The sequence below is a fragment of the Bison bison genome, unplaced genomic scaffold (genome assembly GCF_000754665.1).
Source record: "Bison bison bison isolate TAMUID 2011002044 unplaced genomic scaffold, Bison_UMD1.0 scf7180017864344, whole genome shotgun sequence".
Lineage (NCBI taxonomy): Eukaryota > Metazoa > Chordata > Mammalia > Artiodactyla > Bovidae > Bison > Bison bison.
In genome coordinates this window covers 184,926-199,387 of record NW_011494916.1, presented here as the reverse complement: position 1 = coordinate 199,387, position 14,462 = coordinate 184,926, and the positions used below count along the sequence as shown (strand labels likewise).

The 14,462-nt window shown below is 38.9% G+C and overlaps 1 protein-coding gene across 1 annotated transcript in view; it reads right to left on the bottom strand.

The window, feature by feature from the left end:
* BCKDHB (branched chain keto acid dehydrogenase E1, beta polypeptide) overlaps positions 1-14,462 on the bottom strand; it is a 270,277-nt gene that overhangs the window by 205,897 nt on the left and 49,918 nt on the right. The window contains exons 4-6 of the mRNA XM_010854589.1: positions 7,550-7,683; positions 7,172-7,327; positions 4,094-4,202 (exon numbers count right to left, since the gene is read on the bottom strand). Coding sequence (XP_010852891.1) covers positions 4,094-4,202; positions 7,172-7,327; positions 7,550-7,683 — 399 coding nt within the window. The remainder of the gene's footprint in view (positions 1-4,093; positions 4,203-7,171; positions 7,328-7,549; positions 7,684-14,462) is intronic.

Here is a 14,462-nt window from a genome sequence, read left to right as displayed (position 1 = left end):
GCTGAGGCTCCCCTGAAATATTTCCTATTGTATCAATCTAGTTCTGATGGTAGAGCCGCAAAAAGACGACAAGGAATTTCTTTGTCAGCAAAATTCTATTAATGAACGTTATTAGGAATCTTACTCAACTCTCTTCCTTAGACATATTCAGACCTCCTCATTCTCCCTTCATACTCAATGTCTTTCCTATTCTCCTTCTCTTTGCTTCTCTAGATGACCTTCTGGTAATTTTTTTTTTACCTTATCTTTTAGTTTACTAATTTTTCCTTTATCTGTTTGTAATTTCTGGTTAAATCAGAGGACATTTTTTTTCTTTCATCTTTTATTTCTCTTTTCTAGACATTCTAGACATTCAAATTTGCTTGTCTACTACTTCTATTTTCAAGTGTCTTTTTAAAATATAAAACCTACTTTTATTGCATTCTCTATATGATATTCTACTATCAAAAGCCTCAAAGGGGCTGTCACTGTCTATTCTTGTTCCCCCTCAAAAAGACTCTATCTTCTTTTAGGGACTTTATCCGTGGGACTATTTGTGAGGCCTGACCAGACCCTGACTGACACAGCAGTATACAGAGATCTGAAGTATAATCTATCAAATGGATCCAGTTTAATTTACTCAACCAACCTCAAGTCCCCTAGTGATGGGCAAATAGGTTGTTTCCAGTCCTTGTTCTTATAAATGGTGCTGTGATGTGATGCCATTTGTACCAATGTATCATTTTCTCAGACTTTTATCAGTATACTCTGAAATAAATCCCTAGAAGTAGACAAGTCAAACCATATTATTTTAGCCCATGGGCTAAAGTCCATGGGGTCACAAAGAGTCGGCCCTGACTGAGGGACTAACACACAAAACTGGGATCAAGAAAAGGTTCAGTTAGGAGTCCCTGAAGGAATTCCCTGGCGGTCCAGTGGTTAGGTCTAACCCTATCACTGCCATGGGCTCAGGTTCAATTCCTCATCAAGGAACTGAGGCCCTGCAAGTCACAGGCAGTGGCCAGAAAAACCAAACCACAATAAAAATAAGCCCCTGAAATGGCACAGAATCAATCACAGGGAAACTGCAGAAAAACTTTTGAGCCCCAATCCTCATCTGGCTCTTTCGTAATTGTTCCAAGCACCAAACCTAAAACAAATTTCTCAAGCTCATTCTCTTAGCTGGGAATCCTATAACATTAAACATTTTCCTCACCAACCCCAATTTCAAAATCTGTAACAAAGTGAATATTTTCCAAATGTTTCTTACTCAGTCTTTATTATTAAATACTGAAGGAAAAAAAAAAAACCTGTATTAATTGATTAGCTTGAATTGCTTGGCCTGACAAATACAATACTCATAGAGTACTCAAAGTAATTAGAAATCAGACAGCTACTCTGTATGACACTGATGTTTTCCTATTCACCTAAGATTACAAATTGTTTTGTTAGTCACTTTTAATTCCATAATGGGATAGATAATAGTAGGGCTCTTAAAAACTACATAGATTCAATTTAAAGTATGCTTAAGAGCAACTGAAAATCTGACAAATGTCCAAGGGAAATGTAAAATGGCAAAACCACTCTGAAAAACTCTTCAGTAGAGTCTTAGAACATTCAACCTACATCTACTCTGTGACACACCAATTCTATTCCTAGATGTTTATTTCCCTACCACCACCTCTAAAAAAGAAAGAAACAACATGTTCACAAAAACACTTATGCAAGAATGTCCAGAGCAGCCTTGTACAAAATAGACAAAAACTAAAAACAATGATGGTCATTTGTTCGTCAATGAGGGATAAACTGTGAAATATCCATACAATGGAAATGCTACTCAGTAATAAGGAATAAACCCCTGATACAAGTAACATTATGAATGAATCTCAGAACTATCCTGCTGAGCTAAAGAAGGCAAACACAGAAGAATATATACAGCACTGATTTGTCTAGATGAAGCCCAAAACTGTGTGCGCTAATCTGTGCTAAAAACAATCCAAAAGTGGCCAAGTTTGGGGTAGGGAGAAGGGATTGGCAGACAGAAGGCAGGAAGGAGCTTCCTGGAGCCATGAAAATTTTTCAGTCTTATTTTACATAGTGGTTTGTAGACACATAAGACTGTCAAATCTATACAACTGAGCACTTAAAATCTTAACACATGTATTTAAATGTACACAATTCACATCACCATAAAACGAAATGTTTTTCAACTTAACTATTCAAGGAAAAGAATGATTTGCCAAAGCAATGTGTCAGGAGCCGCGTTAGGCATTACTGACAAAATGGAGGAACGGCCCTAACCCCCTCCCTTTGTTCCGCAGGCATGGACCCAAAATGAAGGAATTAGGCTTTATGATTCTGACTTGTTTTTTCCTTTCCTCGGCTGAGCTGACTGAAAAGAATATTAAGGTGCTTATTGTTTTTGAGAGGAGCATGAGAAGGCACAAAGCCTTCTGCAGCTGTGCTCAGAGAATAATTCATAAAGTTAATCACTGACATTTGTTCAAGGACTTTTACAAAAGAGTGTTCCAGGGTGAGCATGCAGGCCACAGCTTGAGGCCATGGGAGGGATTGCTATCTGAAGCCTATTTGTGAGGAAAGTGTTTATGGCAAAAGAGTTTGCAGAATTTAGGTCTTAGGAATAATTAAAATAGTTAGAAGCTAAAGATTTAAGGAATGTTGTAATGTTAGCATATTCTACTAAAGCTTATAGAAATTAGGGACTTTAGAGATATTACTAGCTAGAAGCTCTTTCTAAGAAATAGTGAGCTTAGGATACTAGGGGCAAACAGGACTTAGAAAGATAAGAAATAAACTGAGGAATGTGGTATGCGGCCCAGACATTAGCATGAGTTACAGTGTATTCACAAGGACACATGAGAAAAAGTAGATAAGAGAATCACTGGGGAAGGAACTCATTTTGAGGGGCAACAGTGATTTATGGAGACAACAAATCTGGGTCAGTGGGAACTGAAAATATCAAACCTCTGACCTAATGCTTTTGTAAAAGTATAAAAGAGAATCATAAGCTTGAAATAAACAGGCAGTCCACGAAAACTGAGAGGCTGCCTCAGTTTCTCACTGACACCGCTCACCCCTTCAGGTTGAATCCCTGGCTGCTGGAGCTGGACTCCTGCAGCAATGTTTCTCAAATTCAAAATAAAAATACACTTTAGGCAGAATAAACAGTTTGATGATTAAATGTCCTTTAGGGCTGAAAAAGTAGCTATCACTGATGAGTGTTTACAGAATGATGATTCTGAGCTAGAAGGAGGGTGATCAAACACTTCATCTGCCTCAGATGCTCATCCCAGTGTAGACCTTACGTCACAGCTTAATAGTGGCCCCTTCACTCTCTTTCGAACTGTGGTGCTAGAGAAGACTCTTTAGAAGTCCCTTGGACAGCAAGGAGACCAAACCAGTCAATCCTAATGGAAATCAACTCTGAATATTCATTTTGAAGGACTGAGGCTGAAACTGAAGCTCCAATACTTTGGCCACCTTATGTGAAGAGCTGACTCATTGGAAAAGACCCTGATGCTGAGAAAGACTGAAGGCAGGAGAAGAAGGGGACAGCAGAGGATGAGATGGCTGGATGGCATCACCGACTCAATGGACATGAGTTTGAGCAAGCTCCGGGAGATGGTAAAGGACAGGGAGGCCTGGTATGCTGCAGTCCATGGGGTCACAAAGAGTCAGACACAACTGAGTGACTGAACAACAATTTCACTCTCAAAGAAATCCTAATTTAGATGAAGACCTATAAACACACTTTGGCTAAAAGGGCATTTATTATTTAGTACAATGAGTTCATTCACCTTTTTATTCAACTCACATCCACTTAACATTTACTGTGTAGCCAAACATAATCCCTGCATTCTTGCTACCACTTCATATTGCTTGTTTCCAAAATTAAGATTTAAATAGCTACAGGGTTTCCCCTAAAGTTAACTTAAAATATATAGATGAGGACAAACTATAGATGAGAAGAAATCAGAATCTTTTTCTAAAATGGAAATACAAATCAAGATTATTAAAGAAAAATTCTAATTTTGAACTATGCCAAAAAAATGCATAAAGACATTTATAAATATAAAACAAAGGAAACTTTTACCTGCTGCCCTGTAAAGTATTTTAGGTTCAAAAAATATACAAGGATTTTTATCCTCTATGCATGATAAAAGAAGTCCCTTGGCCTGGAAAGGGCTTCTGGGTACAACCACCTGCAAGAACAGATTATTTTTAAAGACAATTTTAGTGAAAATATCTCCAAGTAAACTCATTTATAAGGGTCAAAATTTAAATAACCAATTGTTACTAATATAGAAATCTTGTATTTTTAGACTAATTACTATTAATCATAAAATTTACATATTGTCCAAAACAATCCCATTTGTTCCACAAATATTTATCACATGCCTACCATATTCTGGTAATTAAGATATTGTTATTTTTTCAAGGAGCTAAACTTGCACATACATTAAAAAATAAAAGGAAACCACAAAGAGCACTCACCAAAACAAATGAGTAAAGTTGTCAATATCTTCCTGTATTGACCTCTAAAGTCTTTTCTGCTAATATTCTACTGCTGTTTTCAAAGGTATGCAAGTTTCTTCTCCAAATTTAACATGCTAAATAAAATCTCTTTTCTCATGATAAATCTGACCTTCACTTCTTAAGTGGAAAAATAATCCACTGAACTTTATGATCGAGGTAATATAACATGTAGTTACTGCAAAAGTTTCTGGTGGATTAGACAGTAAAGAATCTGCCTGCAATGCAGGAGACCCAGGTTCAATCCCTGGGTCAAGAAGATCTCCTGGAGAAGGGAATGGCAATCCACTCCAGTGTTCCTGCCTGGAAAATTCCATAGACAAAGGAGCCAGGTGGGGTACAGTTCATGGGGTCAGAAGAGTCAGACATGACTGAGGGACTAACACTTTCACTTCTTTTTTTCTATTTTTTCACTTCACTGCAAAACCAAAAAGAAAGTGTGGATCCGGCACACTTCCAGGTGGAGAAAGGGCTCAGGACCTTCTTGAGAATGAGGTTGATAATGAGGAAAGTGATAGTAAAGGCAGCAGGTAGCAAGTGTGTTAACTGGGCTAAACTCACTATGTGGATTAATTCACCTACTGTTCATAGCAATTCCATGAAGTAGCAATTATTATTTTCCCCAACTTAGAAATTAAAAGAATGAGGTGTAAGCAGGAACCAAGTAACTTGCCCAAGGTTATGTCACTTGCTACATCAGAGATTTTCACCAGTTCTGACTCATCAGGTTCTTAACTTCTACATCACTTTGGCTCAAATCACAAACTGTTGTCCAGTTTAATCATTTTTAAACAACTGCATACACCTAAGTGTTACATAGCAAGAGTTATCATCAAAATGTACCTGAATTTATCACAAAGACTCAAATAAGATTGCTTGAAGCAAACTGAACTTTCAAAATCATTTTTATACGGTTTTAGTGAAGGATTTTTATTTAAAAAATAGCACAAATCTCACTATTTTCTGAAAATGGACTGCTAAATAAATAGCTCATTGTAACACACCATGTCTTTATCTTATGTTCCTATTTTGTTTTTTCTTCATGTTTATTTTTAGCCTTTTGTACTATATGTATACTCTCATTTAGGATAAAATAAAAGAGAAAATGTGGAGGGGAGCGAGGTCTTAAAAATACAGACATTAAACATGAATTGATCTTTAGCTCAAGCACAAAAATAACTGTTGACTGAAATGTTTCTGTCCCACACTACTACTTGCAGCTTATATTGAAAAATTATGCAAACCGTTACTTAACTACAAAATTTTACAACTTTGATTTTGTTGAAAAAGTAATAAAACATACACACACATCCACAAATGACTCCTGTTATCGAAAAACAGGCATAAAGCCCTGGGTAGACATATCTATGAGTTTCTATAATGACTCACTGGAAAGCTTTTCAGAAAATAAAAAAGAAAATATTATTAAAAGTTAGGACATAAAATAATTTAAAATATTTTTTTTAATCAAAAGACCTAAAATTATTGTGGAAGGCTATAAAAGAAAGAGAGGCTGCAAAATTAATTGCTTGAGTAAGTATTACCTTACCTTGGACTAGAAAACACACCAAGGTAACAAAGTCTTCTGTCGCTATTTAAAAAGTAAGGAACAGACTAAAAGCAAAAGCTTTACTCCTCTGACTGTGAGGTAAATATGGTCTAAGCAGTAGATTTATTTAAATTATGCCAGAATCAACTGTTGAGTGAGAAAGCTCCATTAGAAAGAAACAGAGCTTTACACACTGCTATATTTTTAATGGATAACCAGCAAGAACTTATTGTATAGCACATGGAACTCTGTTCAATGTTATATGGCAGCATGGATGGGAGGGGAGTTTGGGGTAGAATTGATACATGTATATGTAGAGCTGAGTCCCTCTGCCGTTCACCTGAAGCTATCAAAATATTGTTAACTGGCTGTACCCCAATACAAAACAAAAAGTTTTTCTTAAGAAAATAGATAACCGTTAAGAACCTGCTGTATAGCACAGGGAACTCTACTCAAGTCTCTGTAATGCTCTATATATGGGAAAAGAATCTAAAAAAAAGAGTTGATATATGTAACTATATGTGTAACTAATTCATTTAGCTGTACACCTGAAATTAATAACATTGTAAATCACCTATACTCCAATAAAAATATTTTAAAAACACAAAAGAAAGAAAGAAACAGAGCTTTCTGCTCAAATGGAATTTGCAAGTATGGCCTTTCTATTGAACAAATTCGTGAAAGGTGTCAAAGATAGACAGGAATGTATATCTTACTTTGTCATTTTCATTTTTCATGTCTTGGTAAAATATGCTATTTTGATAAATAAATATGATTTTTATTGCAAAAAAATAGAAAGAGAGCTTTGAAAGAGATGGAAGATAAACTATGTTCTTGGCCTTATTATTTGAAGTGTATGAAATTAACATCAGGGTCAAGCCAGTGTGACTTCAAGAACAGTCTATAAACCTGGGCTGGGTGCTTAATCTAAAATAAATAAAAACTCTCTTTCTTAAAAACAATTAAATTCACATAAATTCCAAAAATTCTAATTGCTTTTCTCTAGATAAGCATATTAGTTAATACTGATAAAATGAACCAAAATGGAAACATCAAATGGAGAGCAAGCAAAGTATGTTGTGAGAATACCTTGATTCCTGGGCAGTGGGCAAAGAAAGCTTCAGGACTCTGGGAATGATAGAGAGCCCCGTGGCCGACACAGCCCCAAGGGGACCGGATGGTGAGGCTTCCACAATTAAAAAGGTCCCCAGACCGGTAGCGATACTTGGCAGCTTCATTAACAATCTGAAGAGAAAAGAGAGAACGGACATCTCATGATGAGTCTTTTTATTCCCATCCAATTTCTTAAGCCATTTTATCTAATCTTTAAATATATGCCCATAACAAAATAGCTCAAAGGTAACAAAAAGTTCCTAAGATAGGGGGTGGGAGACTGGAGTTAAAAGTTCCAAACTTCATGGACTTGCCTTAGAGATGCTCCATTATGGCAAAATGCAATTTTCTCACCTGATCAAAAGCAGGGAAAATATAATCTGCAAACTGAATTTCTGCTATGGCAGTAGCACCGGTGACTGCGATTCCAATTCCAAATCCAACGATTCCTTGTTCACACAGTGGGGTATTAAAAACTCTATCTTTACCTACAAAAGATAAGAAAGTTACCGTCATATGACAAATGAGAGTAATGTGATGCATGATACAATGGAAAATTCAGAGTTAATAACCGTGAGGTAGAGGAAACAAGCAGCATGTGAATGAAACAGTAAAGAAATAGTACAATGGTTGGTTTCAATGTAAATATAGTAATTATATTAACTAAGTAACCTAAATGTCCTAAATTAAGAGAAAGATTATCACACTAGAATAAAAGAAAGTAAAACCCAGCTACTTAAAAAAATAAAGTAAATGTAAGGAAAAGGAAAAAAAATACACACACAAAATGAAAAACCTAAACCAAAAGAAGTTGATGTCACTATATTAAAAGCAAACAAAGTAGACTTTAAGGGAAAAGGTACTACCAGACATAAAGAGGGAAAATTCATACTGTTAAAGGAGTCAATTCATAAGGATGACATAATTCTAAATTTATACTCATATAAGTGATGTGCATGCTCAGTCTCTGAGTCATGTCTGACTCTTTTCAACCCCATGGACTGTAGCCCGCCAGGCTCTTCTGTCCATGCAATCTTCCCGGCAAGAATACTAGAGTGGGATGCTACTTCCTCCTCCAGGAGATCTTCCCAATCAAGGGATCAAACCCTCATCTCCTGCTTGGCAGGCAGATTCTTTACTACTGAGCCACCTGGGAAGTCCCATATAACAATACAAACTGCAAATAAATAGAAAAAATTAACAGAATTAAAAGGATGATTAGATAAAATTCCCAATACAGTGGGAGATTTTCATGTACAAGTCTTGCTGACAGAAAAAGCACATCAAAATAAAAAAGTAAAAACTATTGAGTATTTGAACATGGTTAACAAACATAACTGACATAGAGCACCCAAGAGCTAAGAATACAAATTCTTTTCAAGTAAACACAGAATACGGACACCAATTGACTACAGACCGAGCTATATATTCAATCAACAACATCTAAAAGATTAAAATCATACAGGGTATAATCTCAGACCATGGTGAAATTAAGCTAGAAGCCAACAGCAAATTTTTTTAAAGATATATGCATCTGCACCCTCATGTTCACTGCTATAATATTTACAATAGCCAAGATATGGAAGTAACTTGAGGGTCCATTGATTGATGAATGGATAAAGAAGATGTGACACATATAGATAAATAGATAGACAGATATACACAGACACAAACACACATACATACACAATGGAATATTACTCAGCCATAACAAAGAATGAAATCTTGCCATTTGGATGGACTTACAGAGTATTTTGCTAAGTAAACTATGTCAGACAGAGAACAAAAAACACTGTGTGGTTTTAGTCATATGTATAATCTGGAGGGGAAAAAAAGAAGCAAAAACAAAAACCCAGGCTCATAAGCACAGAGAATAGGTTGGTGGTCGCCAGAAGTAGGAGTGAGGGTTAATAAGAATGAGTGAAGGTGGTCAAAAGTTACAAACTTCCAGTTACAAAATAAAGAGTCATGTAATGTACAGCCTTTTCATACTGCTCATGGGCAGTATGAAAGGCAAGAATGCTGAAGTGGTTTGCCATTCCCTTCTCCAGTGGACCATGTATTGTCAGAACTCACTGCCATGACCTGTCCATCTTGGGTGGTCCTACAAAGCATGGCTCATAGTTTCATTGAGTTAGATAAGACTGATCCATGTGATCACTTTGGTTAGTTTTTTGTGATTGATGCCTTTGAACTGTGGTGTTGGAGAAGACTCTTGAGAGTCCCTTGGACAGCAAGGAGATCAAACCAGTCAATCCTAAAGGAAAACAATCCTAAATATTCATTAGAAGGACTGATGATGAAGCTGAAGTTCCAATACTTTGGGCCACCTGATGCAAAGAGCCGACTCATTAGAAAAGATCCTGATGCTGGGAAAGATCGAAGGCAAGAGGAGAAGGGGATGACGGAGGACAGTGTCTCAAAAAGACTTTTAAACCTAAAAAAAAGCATTAAATACATGGCTAAATATCCCACATCCCAGAGAAGAAATTATAATGGAAACCAAAAAGTATTTTGAACTGAATGATAATGAAAAAACTATGCATTAGTACTTATTGAAGAAGGAAATGGCAACCCACTACTCTTGCCTGGAAAATCCCATGGATGGAGGGGCGTGGTAGGCTACAACCCATGGGGTTGCAAAGAGTCAGACACGACTGAGCAACTTCACATTCACTTTCACTTAGTACTTACTGAAATTCCAACCTCGGTCATGGCAGAATAGCTTTCTTCACATGAACACTCTCACATCAAATGATTCAAATATGGAGAGAATATAACCAACGACTACTTAAAGGCATGGGAGAACCAAAAAGCAGGCCTGAATAGAAGGAGACTTGACCCTGAAAGGAAAGGAAGCACGGCCGGGACGGACTCCCCTGGGAGACCTGCCCAGGCTAAATGACTTGAGACAGCTAAGACGAAGACACACAGATTCAGTACTTTTTTTTTTTTTTAATATTTATTTCTTTGGCTGTGCCAGGTCTTAGTTGCAGCACGCAAGATCTTTCATCTTCATTTCAGCATGCAGGCTCTTAGTTGCAGTATGTGGGATCTAGTTCCATGACCGGGGATTGAGCCCTGGCCCCCTACATTAGGAGCTCTGATTTCTATTAATCTGCAGGATACATTATCTGCATCATACAACTCAATTTTCACCTGAAATTTCACCACCTCTTGGCCAGTATCAGGATTTCATGAAAAATTCTCATTTCAGAGAGCTGAATAAGCAATGGCCTAGCCAACAATCTAGCCAGGGGACCAAAAGTCTGGTGACTGATCAGGATTCATGTTTCATGTCCATAACCCATTCTTCTCGGTGCACAGAACTCACTTGCAGTTCAATCATTCCTTTGACAGTGAACCACACAGAGGGGAAGTGTTGGGAAAACACCCAGTAGACACATCCTACAGTTTGTACTCTCAAGGCAGCTGCAGAAACTTATAGCCTGATTCATACTCATTGGGACCTGGGACCATCTACTAAAATCGTGATCACCTGGGACTATCTACTAAAATCGTGATCTCCATCCTTCATCAGTTCTCCATCTGACTGCAAGGAGCTTGATAACCGCTGAAGAGCTAGGCTTCCACTGACCAAGTGCAATTCATTAATTGAAAATGAACACAGATTCCAGCTGCCAAGTGCAGAATCCTGAACCCTGAAATACTGGAAGCACCATCACCAGATGAACAGGGTTCCTACCTATTCTCTGCTGGTTCAAGTGCCTGGATTTAGATATTTTTCATCTCAGTTAGTATAGCCCTTTTTATTGCTAGAAGGCAAAAGTGGAGTTTCCTACAGCTCTTACTTCCAAATGGTTTGAGGAAACTGTTTAATAACTCTCTCCAACAACTTCCTATGAAATCACAGGAACTGCTTCAACAAGAACTAAATATTAAAAATCTGTTTTGAAAAGAAAAGAAAAACATAAATTTTTTAAAAATTTGTTTCTATTATCTCTCAAAGAGGTCATGATGGAGGGTAAGAGCATAAATAAAATGCACAGTTCTGGTAACTTCTTTCAGTTCAGTTCAGTTCGGTCGCTCAGTCGTGTCCGACTCTTTGCAACCCCATGAATCGCAGCACACCAGGCCTCCCTGTCCATCACCAACTCCCGGACTCAGACTCATGCCCATCGAGTCAGTGATGCCATCCAGCCATCTCATCCTCTGTCGTCCCCTTCTCCTCCTGCCCCCAATCCCTCCCAGCATCAGAGTCTTTTCCAATGAGTCAACTCTTCGCATGAGGTGGCCAAAATACTGGTAACTTCTTAAGAATGCAATTAACCTAACATAAAGTTCATACATGCCATATTTCAATGGGTGAATTAATGCATACAGGGATTGCACTCTGAGTCAAGCCTGTTCTGGGTTTAAGTACTATCACCACAAATTACTACACTTCCTAAGCCTCAGTTCCATTATCTGCAACAAATCGCTCACAATACTGAAAAGATTAAAATAATTCATACAATTGTTCAAATGTTTATAAAGTACCTAATATTGTCTAGACTCTATTCTTGATGCAGAGGACACAGCAGCAAACAAAACCAAAAAAAAAAAAAAAAATCCTATCCTCATGGAACTTACTAGTCAGGAGAAACAGACAATAAAAACAAAATAAATGACAAAGGACTTCCATGGTGGTCCGGTGGTCAAGAACCCACCTGCCAATGCAAGGGACACGGGTTCAATTCCCGATCCAGGAAGATTCCACATGCCATGGGGCAGCTAAGCCTGTGCACCGCAACTACTCAGCCTTCGTGTTCTAAAGCCTGTGCTCCACAAGAAAAGCCACCGCGATGAGACGCCCCTGCACTGCAACTAGAGAGTAGCCCACGACTCATGGCAATGAGAGAGCCCATGTGCAGCAAAAAAGAGCCAGCACAGGCAGAAATACGTAAATTTAATTAATCAAAATAAATAAATGAGTAATATACATAGTGTATGAGAGAATGACAAGAGCTAGAGAGAAGAGTAAAGCAGGGAGCATTTAGGGGAGAGGACGTGGGACTCCAGTGGTCTTAACCAGGAAGATCAGGGAGGCACCACTGCCTGATGACATTTAAAGGAAGAGCTGAAGAAAGTGAGGAAATGTACCGTGCATACATCCCAGGGCATAAGTGTTCTGGACAGAGGGATCAGTGAGTGCAAAGGTCCTGGGCTATGAACATGTTCAGCATATTAGAGGCAAGTTATCAAGTCCAGAGGGCCTGGTGTGGAGTAAGAGAAATTGTGGGAAGACATGAAGTGGAAGAGTGAAGGTGATGGGCTGGGGAGGTGGGAGAGGTCAGACAGGGCCCTGTAGGGTTGGGGGAGGGAGGGCGTGGTCACAGTAGACATTCTGACTTTGCCTGTGAGAATGAGTCAGTAAGCATGTGAGCAAGACGGGAAGTCATGGAGCAAAGTCACCCATCCTCCAAATCGTATTCCAGCAGGAGCCCTCTGGCTGGTCCTTGGTGAACAGCCTGTACATAGGCAAATATGGACCCGGCAAGACTGATAACAGGAGGCTCCAATCACCCCAGCAAGAGATGATGACACAGAAGAGCAGCAAAGGTGCAAGCATCCAGATAGACAGTATAAAGATAGTGTCAGAAGGATTTACTGAAGAAATGGACGTGAAGCAGAGTCGGAGAAGTGCACAGGATGATTTACAGACTTTTTGACTTGGGCAGCCTAAGGACAGTTACCACCGCTCAAGGAAGGGAAAATTTATGAAGCAGGTGGAGGTGAGAGATCAGCAGTCCCACTGTGAAGATGTTACATCTGAGCTGTGCCTTCATACACAGAGGGAAAGCCGTTCATTGGACTGTTAGGTATATGAGTTGGAAGTCTTCAGAATGAAGATTAAAAACCATGGGACTGATGAGACTCCCAAGTATATTTAAATGGGTACATGGAGAGAAAAAACCTAGTGCTAAAAAGACATGGTGTGAGGACTTCCCTGATGGTCCAGTGGCTAAGAATTCACCTTGTAATGCAAGGGACACAGGTTTGATCCCTGGTCGGGATGCTAAAATCCCACATGCCCACATACAGCAGTACTGAAGCCCGAGTACTCGAGAGCCTGAGCGCCACAACTAGAGTCCACGCACCACAACTAGAGAGTCCACACGCCACAATTAGAGTCCATGCACCACAACCTGAGAGTCCACGCACCACAACTAGAGTCCACGTGCCGCAATGAAAGATCCTGCTTGACACAACAAAGGTCCCACGTGCCTCAACTGAAAGCCAACAAAGCCAATTAATTCATTCATTTTTAAAAGACAAGATGTGAAAAATAATTAGCAACCTTGGAAAGGACATAATAGCCAGAATTTGGAGGCAAACTAGCAGAACATGCTGGCCTAGAAGTTAGATGAAGTGATCCTAATAGACTACAGTGACCTGAGCCACGTGCTGTCAACTGAAAAGTAAAATAGATAGCCAACAGGAATTTGCTCAGGAAACTCAAACAGAGGCTCTCTACCAACCTAGAGGTGTTGGATGGGGAGGGGGATGGGAGGGAGGTTCAAAAGGGAGGGGATGTATGTATGTATGTATGTATACCTACGGCTGATTCAGGTTGAAGTTTGACAGAAAACAGCAAAAAATTCTGTAAGGCAATTACCCTTCAATAAAAAACAAATTAATTTAAAAAAGAAAAGTGAGATGAGGGCTGACCATTTTCTAACTGGTGACCCAGATATAACAGTGTCTGCCAGGTGGGAGGAAGGGAGAAAACAAAGGCCTAATTCAAGAGGGATGGGAGAATAGAAATTGTAGACAAGGAATAATAACAATTTTACTTGGAGAAATTTGCTGTTAAGAAGAGAAAAGGAGCAACAACTAGCTGGAGAAGAATATGGAATCAGTAGAGGGATTATGTTAAGACAGAAGAAACAGAAGGATATTTGTTGCAGGGGCAGAAACTGATGATTGAGAAAACTAACGAAATGGAGAGAAGGACGAACGAGTGGAACCATGTGCTTGAGACTGTGACAGACAAAGAAGGGGTCTGGTGTGGAGAGTGACAGGGACCCTTATGTTCATTCAGAGGGAAAGCACATGTGGGCACTGATGCTGGAACATGGAGAGATGCAGTGGGGAGTTTGCTGAAGTTCTCTGTTCGCTCCATCTATCTTAGTTAAATGTGAATTAGACTATTAGCTAAGAGAAGGATGGGGGAGCCTGGTGGGCTACAGTCCATGGGGTCTCAAAGACACAACTGAGCAACTCACACACACACACACACACACACACACACACACAAGGATGG